The sequence below is a fragment of the Puma concolor genome, chromosome A1, assembly GCF_028749965.1.
Source record: "Puma concolor isolate L17-30 chromosome A1, mPumCon1.1.hap2, whole genome shotgun sequence".
NCBI classification, from domain to species: domain Eukaryota; kingdom Metazoa; phylum Chordata; class Mammalia; order Carnivora; family Felidae; genus Puma; species Puma concolor.
Genome location: NC_141667.1, coordinates 53,119,071 through 53,140,845, shown reverse-complemented (window position 1 = coordinate 53,140,845; position 21,775 = coordinate 53,119,071). Strand labels below are relative to the sequence as shown.

The window sequence follows — 21,775 nt, the reverse complement described above, 5'->3', positions numbered from 1 at the left end:
AATTAGCAGTTTAAAGCAACTACTATGTTACAGTTGCTATGTTGGCTACAATGGGAGACAGAAAATAATTACCCTACAACATTTAACAGTCCAATTGGAGAACAAAGTTTAAATGAACAACAAGAAAACAATAGGTCTCTTTAATTTCTCACTAGGAAAAAAAAAAAATGGTGGCATTTATAATCCATTTCTTCTAAATGTTCTCACCAGCCCTCACTGTTTAATATCTTGGTATAGGTTCATATTTCTTGCACAGTAAAAATATTTCATCTGAAATGAAATATTTACTTAGTAGATAACAAAATAGACAAGTAGACTGACACTAAAGAGAGAAAAAACTTTTTTAAATGCCATGTTATGTAATAAGATAATGTCACAATTGTGAGAACACATTCATTTATTATGTGAATGTGTTTAACGTGATAATTTTGCTCCTTAGATCTCATGTAGTACATATTTTTATCAGTGTATGACAGTATATCTGTCATTCACATACATAGATTTTTAAATGTATTTGTTTATCTGTCCTGATCAGAAACTTTAACATTTTGTACAATTTTAATTCCTTCAGGTAGATTCCAGTGAAGTTATATTTTGGTTTATTTATAGTCCATCTGAGTTTATGTGGGTTATGTTTTTAATGATAATAATACAATATAATTTAATGACTCAGTTTCTGGAATCCCATGAATAAAATATAAAAGATGAATTTAATTTGCAAGACATTAATGAGAAGTTTCAGTGCATCTCCTCCTGATAGCTTTTAAAAGATATCTAATTATTTTTCACTCATTATCGTTACGAAAGCTGTAAAAGTCAGGTCATACATATTTGCATATGTTTTCTTTTATTTTTAATCACTTTGAGACACTGTTAAATATTCCTTCAGAGAAGTTGTTTTTTGTTTTTGTTTTTTTTTTAAAGAAGAGGAAGAAAAAGAAAAATAAATAAAACTAGGTCTGCTTTCAGTTTATCCTACACAGTGTATTGAGCTGGATTTGGAACTTGACCACCCTGGCACAGTCATAAACTGTTGGTCTTTGGTCTTTAGAAATCGGTGATGCAAGAGCATACATTTGCTTTCCATTGGCAGCATTCCATACTTGGTTAACTCAAAATGAAGTCAAGAAGATAGCAGTTTTTAAGACCAGCAGTAACTAAGAAATATTACAAATATGATGCTCCATTATGTCAGATTCCAAAATGTTTGACATCAAAATAAACTTCCAATGTCTCATTTTCGATTTACAAACACACCAGAGGGTGTGTCATTGGACACCCAAGTTTCTCATTGTGTAAATGTGTTCAAGTGTTCATAAAATAGAAGCCAGGTGACATGCAATGAAATATGAGTTTTTAATTCATTTACAATAATTCTTATTTGAAAAGAAACTATTAGCTAACCTTTTTGAGCATTATCTATCAGGTACTGCTCTAAGCATTTTGTAAGTAACAACTCGTGTTTCCTGCATAACAACTCTATGAGGTAGCTTTTGTTGTTGTTATTGTTTATTGTTACAATTTACAGATTAAGAAATGAAGAACAGAGAAAGGTTAAGCAATTTGCTGAGCTATTACATAAGGGTAAATACATAATAAAGAACCTTTGGATTTTTCTTAAGGGCTGTGTTATCTTTGGGTGGCTTTTTTTTATTCACTCAGAAGATATTTATCTAATACAACTTTGTACCAGGTACTGTATTAGGAGCAAGAAACAGGGGTATAGACATGATGAATACCTCCACAATGCCAAGCATCTGGATAAGCAACCATCACCCAAATCCACACATGTGTTAAATAAATATTTTACTAATTCAACAATATATCCCAAGTGCCTCTCCTCTGCCAGGAATTATCTAGCAAACACATGTCAGATAGCTGGCATTTTCACAAAAATCTATATTTCATGATAATATTTCTACTTATTAAACAACGGTGAGGCATTGCCTATATAATTATTGAAATGCCATAGATATTCCCATGCCTCTGCCCACAGAGAGCTTCTGTGAGAAGATTTGTAGCAGTGGACGAGAGAAGATAAAAACTGAGGAAAGGAAGCTGGAGAACCAGAAACACACTCTTTACTAATTTAGACTTAGTTCTTATTGCAAATGTAAGAGTTGACTTTACTCCCATTCTCGTTTGAAAATGGCAGCATTTGACAATTTTTTTCCCCTAGAAAACGATGGCCTTCTTGTTTCATAAATACCTTCTTTCATGTTTATGTACCACAAATCCAATTTACAGTGTCATGAGCTGGAAGGAAGCTCAATCAACTGAGCCAGGTGCCCTCTTTTGTTATTTAACACTGGTTTGGCCAAGATGGGATTGTCATTGATTAAATAATTTCATAACTGAGAGCTGTGTGCAAATAACCAATGAGAAACGGGATTATATTCGAGATGAAGTCCTGGATTATGAGGATTCCCATGGCCATATTAAGAAAGTTGAAATCACAGATAAAAGCACTTGTTGTTTGGGACAGTTCTTAGGATTAGATAGAGAATATTAATGGGGTAGACTAATGGAGAAAGAGAAGAATATTTTTACTGTGCCTTTCACTTTGTACCTGGACTCCCCTTCTTAAAATTATGAATAATTTGCTTTTAAATCAAAGTTTCATGCGAAGAAAGACATTCTCTAACAAAATAAGTGGCTTTAAAAGATATCATGCTAAGAAAAATGTTGGTGGTGTATAATCTGTTAAATATCCACAATTTTTTTTTAAGTAGGCTCCATGCCCAATGTGGGGCTTGAACTCACCACGAGATCAAGAGTCAGATACTCTACCCACTGAGCCAGCCAGGCACCCTGACAATTGTGATTACAATGTACTTTATGATGTTTGCAAGTAAACAGGCCTTTTTGAAAATCATTAGCTATTATCTAAAGGCCTATAGTTATGGAGCCAGAAGTTCAAGTTCTCATTGACTCTTTACAAAAATCTGTATTTCTGCATCAGATAAAGATGGCTGCTCTTATGAGTAAAGAAGAATGCAGACTTCTAGAAAAGTTAAGACATTGTCTGAGCTGTGCTATGGTTGATGTAGATTCTCGAATTGAGAGCACTGTAATTCTTTGAAAAATAATCCATTTCTACTCTTGGAAATTTGACTTGCTTTCTTTGGAAGAAATGTGATTTAATGAAAATTATAAGAGCTAAGAATGAAAGGACTGATATTCTAGTCCTGTATAACACTAACTAGTCACATGTCAAAAAGCAAAAAGAACTTAAGTCACATGTCAAAAAGAATTTAAGCAACCTTTTTAACTAGTTTTTTTTTTTTATTTTTGGGTTTATTTTTTATTTTTTGTTTGTGTTTTGTTTTTGTTTGTTTTGTTTTGCTTTTTGCTTTAAATTGGGGAGCAATATCTGACCTGTCTACTTCTTAGACTTGTAAAAATTCAGCTCTCTGGATGCAAAAGTTCTTTTAAGAAATATGATATACAAATACAATTTATGCTCTGCAGGTGGGATATTGGGGTGGGTGTGTTTGTAAAATATTAAGATTTAATGGATTTCATTGCATGCTTCTCTGTATAGTTCTGTTAATAATCTAATAGGTGTTTATTCATTGCAGTTACACATATGCTTACTCACCAAGATATGTGTGCTTATTCTATTCTGCCTCGTGGATTGAAAGTATCATTATAACAGAGGACTTGTTTTTATTATACAGACTTCTATCCCCAGCAACTGTACACTCATGAGCATAGTAGGTGCTCAAGAAATAATTATTGAGAAAGTGGAAACAAGCCTCCTAAATGCACTGTGCCTTTTATAGTGCACATAATACATTTGTATTTACTTTTAAAACTATTGGAATTACTCCTGTTTGGGGTTATTTGGTCAGGGGTAGCTTTTTGGAATTTAGATATGCTGCAAAATCAAATTTGGAGATTTTGATTTTGCAGCATATCTAAATTCCAAAAAGCTACCCCTGACCAATGTCTATGAATATTTAAAAAATGATGACTCAATTCCTTATAATCTCTTCTGACTTGAAACCCAAATATATTGTAATTCAAAACTTTTTTATGGGGGGGTTGATAGCATTCAATACTGCACTGATAAGTTAAATGATACTTACTTTCTCTTTTGTTTTCTGTTAGAGTACTATCCAGGGTCATGTAATAATGTGATAGTGTTTTAGAAAATGAGTGCAAGTTAGAACTAGATGCTGCCTCTTACTTGCAAGCTGTTAATTTCGCTAAACCTTCATTGCCTCATGTGGGCCTAATTATACTCCCCTCATGAGACTGTTGTGAAAAGTAAATGTGGTAATATACTTCAGGTGCTTAGCGTGATACCTAACACATAATAGCCTTTAGCTGTGGCTGTTATCATTAATATAGTTCATCTTGTAAACAAGTACTCTTTGTTTTGTTTGTTTTTTATTTTGTGTATCTGTGTGTGTGTGTGTGTGTGTGTGTGTGCTTCCTTTTACAGATGGATATACCACCGATGACATTGAGTTTTACTGGCGTGGGGATGATAATGCAGTAACAGGAGTGACAAAGATTGAACTTCCACAGTTCTCTATCGTGGATTACAAACTTATCACCAAGAAGGTTGTTTTTTCCACAGGTGTGTATCAGGGAAGAGGGTTAAGGCAAAAGGGGCTTCAGCATATTTTGTCAAAAGCATTCACTTATATCACAACTGGGTCCCAGGAAAAGATGACTGGAAGATTTGGATCTGCTGCAAACCTCCAGTTCCCCATCAAAGGGCCCATTGCTCATTTGGGGTCCATGCAGCTATTTCCCAGAAGGCACCCCCACAAAGCTGAGAGGGTTACCTCTGTGCCTCTCATCTACCAAAGACTGGACTAATTGTCAGAGACAGAATACAGAAAGAGAATGACGTTGGTCAGAGTTGTTTGCCCGAGCTTTATACAACTTACAGAACTGATCCTACTCTTGAAAAATACAGGGAAGAGACGGTTCACTCACGTCTGACCACGATGAAATTCTCTAGAGGCAATAGAATAGAATTCCACATTATCCTCAAAGGTTAAGAATTTCTTTATGGAGCCTTACCTCCTATTTTAGAGCTAAAAGCCCTTCCAGATGTTGAGATTATCCTGATGCTTTCACCATTCTTACTCTTCTAGCATTGAGGTTTTTGGTTGTCAAACTTGGTTTCACCAGCACAGAATTTTAGCAAAAAAGCTTAGGAAAGTAATACTTTGCTGCATAAGGGAAAAAAACATTAAGGGGAAAAACAGTAAACCCACAGGAATATTTCTTTCTTATGTTTTTCTTATTGGATTGAATTCCCCAGGCACAAAAAGAGCTAGTACTGTAACTATACATTTTTAATTACCCTTCTGCCTTTCCCTGCAAACTACTTCAAGTAAGAGTTGTATGACTTCATAAGAATATAACGTAGCCTTAGCTTTAAAAAACAAACAACAGAAACTTTTCCTAAATTGGAGGTCCCTGAATCCCTGAGACACTAGAAATGAGTTCATATCTAAAATATTCTTACTTTAATATTACAACACTTAACTTGAGCCCAAGAAGGCTAGGCAAGACTTTCTTTCAATTATTAATAATGTCACCCCTAACACACACGATTCATCAATGTGACTTTTTGACATTCTACAACGATGTTCAGTTACATATTTTGTTTAAAGAGTAATTTCCTGGAGCATCACAATCAAAGGATTTAGCCTCAGGAATATGATCCTTTAGTTTTATCTCCCAAAAATATTCTTTGGAAACACTGATTCTCACCTTTTGATGAGTCAGGCACCCCTTTAGAACTTTGATGGAATCAGTGGAATTAGCAAACATATATAATCCATACATGTGAAAACCTTCACACAATTTTAGGGAGTTGCTGTATACCTGAAGCTTGCCATTGATCCCAGATGTGCAGTGAATTCTGGGGCTTGTGAAGAGATTTCTAAAATATGATCAGAGTGTACAGCCTTATTTCTTATATAAAAAAATAAAAACAAAACATCTTACAGGATGGTCTTGTTGAGGAACAAGTGAGGGGGAACAAAGGGACTGTACCAAACTGTCTTGTTTTCATAGTTGTAGAGAATGAGTATCCTTGATCCAGTGCAGGAGCCTGAGCAGGGAAGAGCTGGAATTCTTTTAATTACTCATGACTATGGGTGTACTCAACACCAAGTAACTTTTGCTAATTAAAAGACCAGTGTTCCCATACTACTTTTTCAGGAGCAAGTGCCCTTCATCAGGAGCTAAAGTTGAATTTAGGGAAGATTTACAAACTTATTTATGGGCCTTGAAAGAAAAGTATCCTATAAATATTGATTGATAATTATGATATTCTAAAATTGCCTTTCTAGGTTCCTATCCCAGATTGTCCCTCAGCTTTAAGCTTAAGAGAAACATTGGTTACTTTATTCTGCAAACATACATGCCTTCCATCCTGATCACTATCCTCTCCTGGGTCTCCTTCTGGATTAATTATGATGCATCAGCTGCAAGAGTGGCATTAGGTAGGCCATTTTCTAACTGCCTGTGGGGCTTGACTCTGTGTGTGCACACGTGTATGCATGTGTGTGTATGCGCATGCATGTTCATTCATACACTTTGCTTAGCCTGGTATTTGTAATGCATGATAAGACTGGGCTATGCACATTACAAGAATTTGGCTGTGAAACTTTGGGTTATCTGATTCAGCATTAAATCAATTAAATACAAATTAAAACTCTTTCATGTCAAAATTAGCTAACCATATAGCAGTTGGTAATGAAATTAGTCCTGTCAATTTTTTTATTTTTATTGACGCATAGTTTGTGTAATATCACTTGATAATTTTTCAATTTGCATACTGTGCTTCCTTATCTGGAAAGAGCTCCCTTCCATCTTTTTTTTTTTTTTTTTTTTTTTTTTTTTTCTGAGCAGGAGACAAGGAAGTATATTATGTAACTAACAGATAAGCAAAAAGACTTCTAAAGTCTTATTAAGATTTTGGAGTAGCAGGATAGAGGGCAGAAGAAAACAAAGTAAGATGGCTGGGAACTCATCCATAGCATCGTTTATCTTATGCTTGATTTTTTTTCTATATGATGCCAGAGGAAGAGAATATATTATATTTCATGAACATTTTTGTTACTAACTCCAGATAATAGTAAAGTATGATTATTTTACACAATTTTTATTATTTTGAGTTCTGACTAATCCCTTTAAAATGTTGGACTGTTACCTTCTCCACCATGAGATCTCAATTCAATCATTACTTCTGAGAGAAGTCATTCATTTTTTCATTCAACAAGTATTTGTTGAACACCTACTATGTGCCAAACATGCTAGATGCTGGAGATAAAGTAGTTCCCTTCTGGAAGTTTTGTGCTAGCAGTAAAAGGACAATAAATTTATTTTACTTATAATGTGAACTAGGTAGTACAGTACGTCTATAGAGGGAATAAGCAAGGTGAGGGCAGTTGCGTATGCCAGGAGGAACAGTTTATAATTTGTAAAGTTCATCCAGAAATTATTAATAGAACAAAAACTTCATGAAGATAAAGAGTCACTTAAATGTCTGGATGGGAATATTCTAGCCTATTACAAATGCCCTAAGGTAGGAGAGTGCCAAGGATATTAGTGAGGTAGCCAGTGAGGTGAATGCGAGAGTGAGTTCAGGAGTCAAGATGATGTTGGGGACAAGGGACTAAAAGATTATGAAGCAGTTCCAGAACCATGATAAAGACCTTGCTTTTATTCTGAGTGAAATTTCAGAGCCATCGAGGATAGAAGTGATATGATTTGATTTCAGATTGAAAGGGATAAATTTGACTGCTGTGTTGAGATTAGATTGTGGTGGTTCAAGGATGGAAGGGAGAAGTAATGACCTCCTGGACTGAGTCCAGTCCTCTGTGATAACTTCTCTTAAAATACAGAGAACTTCCCTTTGTAGACCAACTGTAGTTATAATTTATATTTATTTGGTTTGTGATGTCCTTTTTCTTCATGGTACTGAAAGAAACACTGAAGAAAGGTCCATATATAATTTTGCTTCCATTATATCTGTGATATCTTACACAATGAATGGTGTTCAGTAAATATTTGCTGAATAAAGTAATGAATGGAATTTGTAAATATCTTATTATTCCAAAGTGAAAATCTGTTAATTTTATAATTTTATGTCATTACAGGAAAAATAAATAATTCACTTTTTAAAAGAAATTTGTAAAACATCTTTTGATAGAGTAATTTATTACTTGGTCAGAGATATCTTAAAATGAGATTGAGATAGATAGCAAAATTAGCATTGTCAGTTTTATAATATACGTGTACAGGTTAATCTGCAGTTGACATAATGAAATGAAAAGTGAAACTGGGAAATGTTTTAAATGACTGATATTATAGAGAAAATACGAAAACTCTAAGACACCTAGACCTAAAGCAAGAACAGAGTTTTTCTGGCCATGCTCAGAATCAGATGCACAGATTTATTTTTTCTGTAGTTGTTTTATGAGCATGTAGAAAAACAAGGCAAAAATTATGATCTTTATAGAGAGATAAAATTAAATCAGAAAACTTACATTCCCAAAATATCATAGAAATGAAACTTTTGGGATGTGTTATTGGGTAGTGGTTAAGGACACAGCTTTCTGAGTCGGAGAGACGGCCATTCAAATGTTGATTAAACAACTTCTCATCTGTGTGATCTTGATCTCTGGGCTGTTTTCACATCACTATTTTGCTACAAATGTGGACCTTATCACATTCAGGACTCTGGACTCCTAGTGCTTTTGCCCGGCATATGTCTTCTATCCCTCCAATTATAGAGGGAAACTACTCTTCACTGTTGAAGATGACCACTCAGTGAGATGAACAATTATAACCTGAGCCAGTATGCCATTTCCTATAAAGAATCTCATAATGGTTCCATGTTACTTATCTGTGCATTACATGCCACGTTGACCAATCCAGAAACATGAGGGCTAGATACCTGCTTCTCTGCTACCCGTCATCTCCAGCTTCCAAATTTTTATAATCGTTTGCCCGTACCATCCGTATAATGCAGTCACTGATTTCAATACTATTGTGATTATTTTGATTCATTTCCTCTTTATCACTTAGATTATTCTGAAAAACTATTAGCTGGTATTCCATTTTCCTGTCTTGTATCTTTTCCCTCTGTCCTTCACACTACTACAAGAATGATTGTCCTAAACACAATTTGTCCCTATGTCTCCCTGTTTGAAGCTGGTCAGTGGCCCCACCTCACCTTCATTTTAAGTTCAGACTCCCCATTAGGGCCTGTATATACAGCTCTGCATTATGCAGCCTTACTTAATTTTCACTCTCCTCACCATGCTTTCTGTCATATCCTATAATGTACCCACATTGACTTTCTTGAGATGCTTTTGATGGACTGTGTACTTTCAACCCCCCTTCAAAGCACTCTTTATAAAAGCTCTCTCTACCTTCACTTTTGACCTCCAGTCCTCTGTTACTTGGGTATCTCCCACTCATCCTTCAGTACTCAGCTCCAAAGTCTCCATTTCCTGACCTCTCTCCTGCTGCATCACAAGGCTTAACCAGAGACTTCTCTGTATCCTTGGTGCTCACCCTACACACGTGTCTACCATGACATTTAATTTACATCTCTAGCCTACCACTAGATATATAACTATAAATATATAAATATAAATAAAGGAAATGCTTCAAAATGATTAATGTTACTATGAATTAATGATTTAAATGTGTCTCCAGGGCCTATCACAGGGCAGGTATGTACCAGTAAGCTATTTTGTGGCATGTATGAATGAGTAAAAGAGCACAATTAGCCTTTCCAAATATGATGAAATCAGCAAGGAAACAGGAACATTACTAATCTAACTCTTGTCATTTTTTTCAGGAATTACAACTGTCCTTACAATGACTACGATCAATACCCACTTGCGGGAGACTCTCCCTAAAATCCCCTATGTGAAGGCCATTGACATGTACCTGATGGGGTGCTTTGTCTTTGTTTTCATGGCCCTTCTGGAATATGCTTTGGTCAACTACATCTTTTTTGGGAGGGGACCCCAACGCCAAAAGAAAGCAGCTGAGAAAGCTGCTAGTGCCAACAATGAGAAGATGCGCCTGGATGTCAACAAGGTAAATTCAGAGGGCAAGCCCTCCTTGGTTCTTAAACTCGTAGAAGAATGCCAGCAATATAGGCTAATGGCCTTGTTTAACAAATGAGGAAACCAAGGCCCAGGGAAGAGAATGGGTAATTTTTCCAAAATCACAATGTTAATTAGTGATGGAGGCACAATTATGGCCAAAACTTATGTTACATTTGGATGCCCTTTACCTTAACACTAGGGTTGCCCAAACCATAGTCATCGGAGAACTACCTTTGTGAATTTTTTCATATATGAGTATAATATGTACTATTTTATACCTTATGTGCATTTACTCACTTTAAGTTTTTTAAAAAGGAAATTTTGTATCACTTAAATCAGTATTACTTGCTGGAAGATAATCTTAAGTAATAAACCTAAAACTATTGAAGTGAATTCTAGGCTACACTAGATGAAGACTCTGGGCCTGAGCCTGTTCTCTCTGATTTAAAAGGGAGATAGACAAGTGCAGAGATATACTAAAGATCCACCAGCAATAAATGAAGGCTTTCTCTTTGAAGTCATCAGAAGGATAAAAAGAGAAGTGGAGGGTAAAAAAAAAAATAAATTTCTCCTTAAGTGACAGATAATTACTTAATGCCTTGCACATGTACCACTTAAAGTCACTGAAGCATGTGACTGTAAGAGACCACCATCTTGCTTGTTACACATAATCAAAGAACAATTTCCATGTGGTTGTAAATGCTATTTAATCTATAAGGCAATGATTCTCAACCTTGGGTGCCCAATCGAATGACTGGGAGAGCATTAACAAATACTGAAGTCTGGATTCCTTTCCCAGAAATTCTTATTTGAATGTGCTGGAGTATGCCTGGGTATCATAATTTTTAAAATATTCTTCAAACCTTTTGCTAATTTGCAGCCAAGATTTAGAATCTTCATTTAGAGGTTTTTGACAGCAGTCCCAATGGATCCAACCCTCTTTACTACCTAAATGTTACTTCACCTGGCTTCCTCTATCAAACTTTCTGCATTAAACAGAATATTTATATATGTATTTTCCCATAGCCCAAATTTAAATCCTTCAATATAGACCAAAAAACAAGGCCTTATTTTAATATCTGCCATAAACAGTGTTTATAAAGTAGTGCATAGTGTTGAATTTAATAAATAGCTCATAGTAATGAAACTAGGAAAACAGTAATACTTTTAAACTATCTGGTATTATTAACCAGATCAATCATTATTTAATTGAAATTTTAATATTTCTGACTTCAATTGAATTCCAAGGATAGCACATCACAAATAATCTCTACAGTTAAGTTTTATTTGGAGCAAACCCAATGAAAGCTTTAACTCACTACAGTTTTCAAATATCCATAGGTCTCTTTCTCTCTCTCTCTCTCTCTCTCTCTCTCTCACTCTCACTCTCTCTGTCTCTTTTGGACTATTCTCTAATCAAAGGCACTTCTTTGCCAGGAGATGATGTTTGTAAAGATGCAAATTTTAAGTATGGCCCTTGATGGCTAATGACCCATGGGTCTAGAAAATTGTCAATTTCTTTACAGTGCCTGATGTTTCACTTATTAGAATCTGTCAATAGGTTCTCTCTCAGGCTGTGAAAGAAAAGAATGCTTTTAAAAACCATTTTATGATTTTTCTGATATAGTAGCTTCAGTTAAATAAATAAGTTATATATATATAATATATGTATTATTATATATATATATAATAATAAATAACACTATCTCATAGGACTGCAATTTGAACTGAATCTAAATCAATTGCCCTAATGAAAAGCTGACCTAATAAGATAACATCTGATACTTTTTACTTTCATCTACCCTATTTTTTTCATGACAGTTTGCATTTAAATGATGAATTTAAGAGCCAGAGAGTGGCAGTTTTATAGCAAACTGAACCTGGAGAGCTTCAGAGAGTTTTAAGTTCAATGTACTGAGCTGAAGGTAGAAAATGGCTCACTGAGCGAGTACCCCACAGTGGCTGAAGTTGGACCCACAATTCAGAGCATAGAATATCAGAGAACAAAAATGATATCAGAGTTCTTTGAGTACAGTGGTTCTTTTTTTAAATTTTTTTATGTTTATTCATTTTGAGAGAGAGAGAGACAGACAGAGCATGAATGGGGTAGGGGCAGAGAGAGAGGGAAATACAGAATCTGAAGCAAGCTCCAGGCTCTGAGCAGTCAGCATAGATCCCAATGCGGAGCTCGAATCCACAAACCATAAGATCATGACCTGAACCAAAGTTGGATGCTTAACTGACTGAGCCACCCAGGTGCCCTTAGTACAATGGTTCTTAAAACTCAGGCAGTTTTTCCCCCAGAGGATCTTTGGCAATGTCTGTAGATATTTTTTGGATTGTCAAAACCGGGAGGAGGGGATTAGCACTGGTATCTAGTGAATAGAGGCCAAGAATGCTGGCAAACATCTTTCTGCTCAGTGAACAGCCTCCTCCTAACAGAGAACTATCTAGTCCCAAATGTCGATATTGCTGAGCTTAAAAACCCTAGTCTAATCCAATCCTCTAGTTTCAAACACAAGAAACTGAAGCCCAGTAAAAATATAAGATGCTTGTTCTATTCTTACAGTTCTTTAAAAAAACTTTTTTTAATGTTTGTTTATTTTTGAGAGAGAGAGAGAGAGAAAGAGAGAGAGAGAGAGAGAAAGAGAGCGAGGGGGGGAGAAGTAGAGAGAAATAGAGACAGAGAATCTGAAGCAGGGTCCAGGCTCTGAGCTGTCAGCACAGAGTCCAGTGTGGGGCTCAAACTCACAAACCGTGAGATCACGACCTGAGCCAAAGTCAGACACTTTACTGACTGAGCCACCTAAGTGCTCTGTGTTTTTATAACTCTTAAACACAAGTGGTTTCTCCACCTTCTTTAATCAAAATGTGTAATATCAAGACATCATAAGTTCTAATTTAGCATGACAGTTCTAAACCTGATTTTGGAGTCAGTTTCAGTATTTACTGTCTATTTACAGTTGTGTGACAACAGGTAATAAACAAATAAGCAAGAAACTGACCCTTCAGTTTCTTCATCTATAAAATGGAGTTTATTCTTCTCTGATAGGCTATTATGAAGATTATCTGTGATAATGTAAAGAGAGGATGGATAACATAGTCCTTAATACATGTTAAACACTCAGTAAGTGGTAAATACTAATAAAATATTAAAATATTATAAGTTATAGGAATTATTACTCTTTAAAGTAAATTTATAGCTTCCAGTTGTATCACCAATGCTTGTTCATGTATTTTACACTGTAAATACAGAGCATATAGGGTCCAATCCCATTCCTAAAAGACGATACTATCTATAGAGTTTAAGTCAATGCAAGGAAATCATTTTTCAACAGGTATTAGCTGTAAAATCTATAGCAAAACAACTACAAACTTTATCATTTATCAGGCCTGAATACTTAGAGGCATCTTGATTTGATTAAAACAAAAAAAGTGATCATCCTACATTCCAGACTCCCGTGGTTTTTTTTTCAACCTAACATGAAAGGTTGGAGATCTACATAGGGCTCTGATTGCACATCACTTTCTTTTGTGTTGGCATCATGAATAATGCCACTCTATTTCTTATCAAGAATGTCCATTCTTTTCAACTGTAATTTTACTTTTTTATTTTTTTTTTCATTTCTTTCTTTCTTTTTTTTCCCAAAGCTGGGGAACATATAATCAACTAAGTATTGTTGGATGCTCTGGAAAAATCAGTCACCAGGAGAGGGATTGACCTTTTCAGCTTCCATTGAAGGTTTCCTAGAGAAAGAAGCAGCATGGCAGATCATCTAAAGTGATTTTTAAATTGTGCTCTGTCCTGAGGTCAGGGAGGGATGAAAATGGGAAGCCTAGGCAGGTGGGAGCCCACTGTTACCTCAATGACATATGTCCACATTTTTCCACTCTCTTCTCTGTATTGGTTTCCTGTAAGTTTTTAATTTAATAAGAGTATATACAGCTCTTAGAACAATTCTTTCCTGCCATTTAATTCATTTAATTTATGTAAAAACTAAGGCTCTTAAGGAGAGTAAAATATCCAAGGTTGCATAACAAAGCTGACACAATTTCTGAGACTTGATCTCATCTGGATTTTCCAGTTTGTATCTAGTGTACATTCTGCTATGCTAACAATTACAAAAAATATTTAACAGTTCATTCTACATTATTCCATATATTCAATTCAGTTGACTTCACTGGGGGAGGTGGGGGGGAAACACCTGTTTGCACATGAGAGTTCATAGTCCTCAAGCACTATCATGAACATTGTCTCCATGTAACAATTTAAGTTGTAAAATACAAAGAATTTTAAATAAACCTCAGACCAGCAAGAGGGTTACTGAATATGTTTCCCAAGTGTCTTATGGAGTTTTTAATTAAAAAACAATATATATATATATATATATATATATATATATATATATATATGTGTGTATATATATATATATATATATATATATATATATATATATATATATATATAAATCTAGTGTTAGGAGAGTGCTTCTTATTTATCCCTTTGCATTCTTCTATTTGTGTGTTTGTGTATGTGTATGTGTGTATACGTGTTTCCTTATAGAATTTGCTCTTGATTAATTTCCCTTACTTTTCTCACGTTCTCTTCAAGTTTTCAACTCTCTTTTCTTCCCTTTAAGCTTTATGTTGTTCATTGTTTATTTTGTTGCCAATAAGTGTGTGTGTGTATGTGTGTGTGTGTATATATATATAACTAAATTCTAATATATATACATATAGAGATATGTATATATATTAGAATTTAGTTACTCCTGCCTTTTCACCACCTTGACTTTTACATATCTAAAAAGCCTCCAATGTCTTTATTGCATTAAGAGACCCACAACCACCAGTTTTCCAAATAAAACTGTGCCCAGAAGATCTCCATTTGGGGAACATTCTTTATCCTGCATTTATGGGTGTTGTGAGTCTCTGTGTTGCCTTTATCCATTGTGCCTAATTTTTTTTTGTTATGCAAAGCCACTAAAATCTTTTAAATCTACTTATTTCTAGTGGTTGGAATTATATATATTTTTAATGATAGATTAAAAAAATACAACTAATTCAAAATCCTCTCTGTTAACATCGGTCTTTCTAAAGACCAGTAGCATTTATCTATATCCAATTTACTTTAACCACAAATCCTAATCTAGTGGCATCAGTCTACTTAATTAGCACATTCTCTACTTTGTCTTCCAGATTTTTTATAAAGATATTAAACAAAATGGGACCCAATATCGATCCTTGTGGGACCCAACTGGAAACCTCTCCCCAACTAGACGGACTACCAATTACGATTTCTCTCTGTATACGGTTAGATAGCCAGTTTTTAATCCATTTATTTGTATTTCTGTTGGGGCCAATTTGTTTAGCTGTTCCCTGTAAAATAATGTATGGGGTCTTTGCAGATAATCTATGGACTTATATCCACAGAGACTTGGAAATAAGTTAAATGTTTTCATGAAAACCCTAATGGGGTTTTCCGGTTTCTTCTTTTTTTAATATAACTGTGATGAGCCTAAGCTTCATTGTTCCACTCAGTCATTATTATTGTGCTAGAGAGAGAAACTAAGTACATCATATTTTGAGATTCCTTTTCATTTGTATTGAGAAGATAGAATGGCATTATATACTATGTCATTTCTTAGTTTTCTTGTTGTGTTTATTTGGATGAATAGAATAGGTAGTGAATTATACATTCCTTCTATTAGTTGCATCAGAATTTAGAAGCCTATATTTTCTGTCCTAGATTATTAATTTATGTCTGGGAATGTTATGTTTGCATCAAGTCCTTGTTGCTTTATCGTTACGTATTTTACAAATAACTATTACCTTGGTGGATTCAGCACTATTATAATGATAAATAAAAGGTAATACCTGAGGTTGTTCCTTATAATTCCTGACTTAAATGAACTCTAAAGAAAACATTTTTTTGGCTAATACTTAAAGTTCAGTTTTTGAATCCTCATGTGTTTGCATTATTAATTGGCAAATTGTCATTCATACTGCCCTCTACATTGGAGGAGGAGGAGGAGGAGGAGGAGGAGGAGGAGAATTGTCACCATTCTACTTTATCATCTACAACCTGTCCAACTCTTTTTTTTTTTTTTTTTTTTTTTTTGATTTCTGTTTCCTGGTGAGGCAGTGAATGACAATGAATGCTCCTGAATCTTTCCTATGAGGACTTGATGCTTGATGAGCTGTTACTGTATCTTCTGAGTATCATGTTTTTCCCTAATTTTACTGTTCTGACCCCAGGTTCCTTAATTCCAAATTATTATTGCCTTTGGGGTGGGAGAAAGGTATGGTTTATCTATTAAATTGCTACTCTGTTTTATTTTAAGCTTCCTTTTAACTTCATTACTTGTTGTGTTGTACACAGAACAGAGTTTGATAAATGGTATTAGGTAGATTCCAGGAGAAGAAATATTTGGAATTTTGCCATCACTAATTTAGTCCAATCCCCTAAACATCCAACCCCTACCATGTGTGTTGTCTTAGGCTATCTCATTTGTGTTATTGCTGTTCTTGTTTTTAACTCTAGCTAGTCTTGTTGAAATTGAACTAGACTGATTTGGTTGGGCAGTATTCTGGGTAGAACACTAATCATTTAGAAGAAAACACCATTCAAATTTCTGTTTGTGATGAAAACGATTGAAAAATGTATTCTGCAAAACCAAAATCAAACTATACTGCATGATTGTTATAGTGACTGGGTACAGTTATGTGAAAATTCAGGAAAAGCTCCAGATCATGAGACTACTTTATAGAAAATTTGCCTCTTTGGTGCATTAAATTTTTCAGTTGATGACTTGAAAGAGTTAATGATACTCTCTGATACCATGATTTAGACCCTCACTTGTCAAGAACTCTTTCCCAATTTCATAAAACATTATGTTAAAGAAAATGTTACATGATTTACATTTAAATATGAATCTTAATGTCTTCTGCTTGTACAAATTTCTTTGTTGAGCGTGTCTTCACTATACCCTTTGAGTTCTCTTTTAATTTCAAACTTAGTATATTAAATAAGGATTGGTGTTCAAAAGTTTGAATGAGCCATTAAATCTGTAACCTGTAAAAACATCAAGATGTATGTGGCAATCCTCAGAGGCAGTAGGGTCCACTGGGAAAATGGTGGCTTTTAGAATCAGCCAGACCAAATTGGGGTCTCATTTAGGCATGGTCTTTTATGAACTGTTCGACCTTAGATATGTTTAACCTTTCCACCCTTCCAGTTCCTCAAATGAAAACTAAAACACACTACCTCATGAAGCTACTGAGAGGATTAAATGACATAATTATATTAAGGGCCTCATCTGGTACCACACCAAGAGCACTCAATAAATAGTTGCTGTTACTCTAGAGATGGTAGCAGAGAGTGCATCTCTCTCTCAATTTTTTTTCTTTTTTTTTTCTTAGTTTAGTCCTATTACTATTTTTCTAATTACAAATCTAATTCATGGTATTTTTTAATTTACAAAAGGCAATGAAAACCATCTGCACCTCCACACCCAGATATAATCACTGTTAACATTGCCTTTTATTTACAGGGAGTGACATACTTTTATATAAATAATTACGCTCTGCTATTGTGTATACTGCTAGTTTCCACTTGCCTTTTTATACCTTCAAGTATAAGTATACACCATTTCTAATACTGATAAGATATTTTATTGATATATTTACCATAATTTATGTAATAAGCACCTATGGTTAGATATTTGCATTGTTTCTAAGTGGTTTTCCATTATAAGCAACTCTAAGCGTTCCACTGTGGACATGTTTGTACATCATTGATTCTTGATGTATTTCTTAAAATAGAATTTCTGGGTGAAAAAATGTATGTGCATTTAAAATGGTGATAGATATTTCCAAGTTGTTCCCCAGGAAAGTTCTGTCATAGCTCATATACCCACTAGCACCATATGAGTGTGTGGGAGTACACACACACACACACACACACACACACACACACTGTCACCAAGCCCTTAAAAGGATAAAGAACCAGAAAAAACCGGTGCCTTTGTCCAATTGCAGACGTGTTAGAGAAGTGAAGGCAGAAGAATCCAAAACCTGTGTGCAGTTTTTCTCCTCTCCATTCAAAAGCCATAGAGAATAAAACAGCAATAGAAAAACAAAACAAAAACAATCAACACTTAACTCAAGCTGAAGCTCTACAAAGAAACAGAGACACATAAGCAGAGCCAATATTCATGCAAGCAGAATCCTGACAAATCTACTGAAGCTATATTTGAACAAATAGGAAAACCATGTAGAAAGGTCTACATCAAAATGAAACATCTGAACAAAGATACAGCATGGCAGCTGTGCAGGAAAACTACAAATGACTCTGTCTATGTCTGTTTAGTTAGGTAGAAAGAGAAAAGAACTTAGGTTACAAAAGACAGAATAATGACTCTAATTGGAAAAAAAAAATACTTCAGGATAAATTAAAATTTCCATAACAAAAGTTTTTTTTTCTCACCCAAAATTGAAAGAGAATATGAAACAAAAGATCAAGGATGAAATGATAAACAAGATGCTAAGAGGTGATTTAAAAGGCAATAATGAAGACAAAGTAATCTTTGTAGAAACTAGTAACTGAGTCTAAACAAGAGAATAAGTGTGGCAAAATATCAAGGCAGTGACACAGAGTTTAGGCTGGAGAAAATCATGCCAAAGAATGCCAAATGGAGAGAAAAGAGATATAAAGATACAGACCACTTAGAAAAAACATCATAAATATATAAAACAGGCATAGCAGATTAAACATGCAGAATCATGATGCCAGTATAGAATGGAATAAAATGGATTAGAAAAAGTCTGATGTCAAAAATTATAATAATAATGAATACTTATTGGATGCCTTTTATGTTCTTAGACACTTTACATATAGTATGTCATGACAGTCTTTATTATTATCCTTTATTGCACTAATTATAATTTTACAGATAATGAACTAGGACCCAGAGAATCTAATTAACTTGCTTACAGTTAGAAAGCTAAGAAATGGTTGAACAGAAAAGATGACTAGAGGCTACACTCTTATGCTAGACATTATATATTTATACATATATGCAATAAAATAAATCATTAGGCCCAAAGGGTATACTGGGTCCTAAGGTAAAAATTATATAATCTCATTACCACCCTATTATATCTTTCTGACATTACCAAACTTCCATTCAGAAATAGTGAATGATCTACAAGGAAGGGGAAGAAAATTAGGTCTCAAACTATTCAACAGTAATATTAAATTTTGTAAAACAATGGAAAAATGTTACAGGGTTCTGAGGCGGAGACAAAGTAACCTAAGAATATTATTATTGATAGATAAAGGCAAAAAAAAAAAAAGATATCCACCGTTTCCAAAGTCGTAGTGAATATAGCATCCACAAAACCTTGTTAAAAAAAAAAAATTCTAGCCCCAATTAAAGGTAGTCCAAGTTAAGGAACTCTAGAATAGGAAAAGGCAGTGTGCTAGCATTCAGAACTAAAGATAGCATGTCAACTTAAAGCTATACAGCTCCAGAAATTAAAGTCACAGAATAAAAAATAAGTGAATTATTTAAACTAGATGCTAAACACTGTATAAAAAGAATAAACCATGGGGCGCCTGGGTGGCGCAGTCGGTTAAGCGTCCGACTTCAGCCAGGTCACGATCTCGCGGTCCGTGAGTTCGAGCCCCGCGTCAGGCTCTGGGCTGATGGCTCGGAGCCTGGAGCCTGTTTCCGATTCTGTGTCTCCCTCTCTCTCTGCCCCTCCCCCGTTCATGCTCTGTCTCTCTCTGTCCCAAAAATAAAAAAAAATAAAAAAAAAAAAAAGTTGAAAAAAAAAAAAAAAAGAATAAACCATGGGGCACCTGGGTGGCTCAGTCGGTTGAGCGTCCGACTTCGGCCCAGGTCATGATCTCGCGGTCCGTGGGTTCGAGCCCCGCATTGGGCTCTGTGCTGACAGCTCGGAGCCTGGAGCCTGTTTCAGATTCTGTGTCTCCCTCTCTCTCTGACCCTCCCCTGTTCATGCTCTGTCTCTCTCTGTCTCAAATATAAATAAACATTAAAAAAAAATTTTTTTTTTTAAAGAATAAACCAGAGTGTCTGTTGTTGAAGTGAGACAAAGTATTTGTTTTCTAATTCATAGCAAGGACTCAGTATTTACCCTTTATCCTTAGAGTTTATGAATCAAGAAGTTGAAGATTAAGAATATATTTAAAATTAACATAGATTACTATGACCATGTTTCTGGAAGGATCCACCATAGATTGCCTACATTAGGGTCATCTGGGATGCTCACTTAAAATTTAGTAGATTCCACCTGAGACATTGGAAATCAAAATCTTTAGTGGGAAAGCTGGGGAATCTGCATTTTTGTCTTTTAGATCTTTGTCCTATACACTGAAACAGGAAAGTTTGAGTATCAAGATAGTTAGGATAAAACAATCAAAAACTGACAATTAATCTATAAAAAACCCTAGCTAATAAGAAGGAAATAAAATAAAGATGCAGATAAGGTAGCTAATGCTACATGTCAGAAATAAGGATGAGGGCAACTTAAAAGCAAATTTAGAGCAGAAATTAAGATGATAGAATTAAGACCAAGCTTATCTTAACTGCTATAACTAGAGCACCTATCAACTTACCCATCAAAAGAGCAAGATTCTTAGATTTGATCAAGCAACTAAACCCAACAAAATGCTATTTATTAGATACACTTCTAAAGCAAAGTATTGAAAAATATTCTATGTAAAGTCACAGGCAAAACAAATGAGGCAAACACAAGTCTGAGAATAACTGAATATTGAATATTATTACTATTTGGTAGTACCAAGTTATGACTGTTATGACATTATAAGGATGAATTGAAGGTAAAAAAACTATTGACTGAGAGATATTTTATAATAATGGCAATCCAAATTAAAGGTGTTATCAAAGATTAATAATTTATATATAATTCATAAAATTAAAATTGAAATAGCATCCAAATAAAGTGATAGCAAATAAAAAGAGAAAATGACAGAAACATTACCTGACTAATATATTTAATAATGTTTATTAGTTGTATAACCACATTTTTATACAACTCATGTGCCAAAGTTACAATAAAAATTAATTTGAAGAACATCTAGGAACTAATAGCAACTTAAAATACTGCATAATGAATCCCAAGGGATGTGGTTAAAATAATTCACAGTGGGAAAGTTACAGGGTCAAGCAAATTTCTGGCAAGTAATTTTAAAAAGTGAATTAAATGTATAATTTAAGAAGTTAAAAAAAAAGATCAACAGTATATCCTAAAGAAGCAGAAGAAAGTAATTCATCTAGATCAATTGTAAGTTAATAAAACAGAAAAGCAAAGTAAAAATGTACAAATAAATCAGTTCTTTTTTAAAAAATTAAGTAAAATAGGGAAATAATTGATAAAGGAAAAGCTTATTAAAGAAGCAAAGAGGGAGCCAAAGTAGAAATTTTTAAAAGCATAACAATTATTTTTTAGAAAGGCAAAATTAAAAGAAAATTATGCAAAGATCTTAGAAAATGTGGATAAAATACATGACATTCTTAGAAAGTATAAATTAGCAACACTAACCCTAGCAGGAAGAGAAAACAAAAACAGAGCAATTACCAAAGACAAAACTAAGAAAAGTGACAAAATAACGTAATCCTACTCTA

At 34.4% G+C, this 21,775-nt stretch overlaps 1 protein-coding gene across 3 annotated transcripts in view; it reads left to right on the top strand.

Moving 5' to 3' along the window:
- GABRB2 (gamma-aminobutyric acid type A receptor subunit beta2) overlaps positions 1-21,775 on the top strand; it is a 239,307-nt gene that overhangs the window by 186,035 nt on the left and 31,497 nt on the right. For 2 of the 3 annotated variants that reach the window (XM_086708488.1, XM_086708508.1), the window contains exons 7-10: positions 4,451-4,588; positions 6,324-6,476; positions 9,848-10,092; positions 15,303-15,416. In XM_086708488.1, coding sequence (XP_086564614.1) covers positions 4,451-4,588; positions 6,324-6,476; positions 9,848-10,092; positions 15,303-15,416 — 650 coding nt within the window. The remainder of the gene's footprint in view (positions 1-4,450; positions 4,589-6,323; positions 6,477-9,847; positions 10,093-15,302; positions 15,417-21,775) is intronic. The other variant, XM_025924851.2, reaches the window with a different exon arrangement.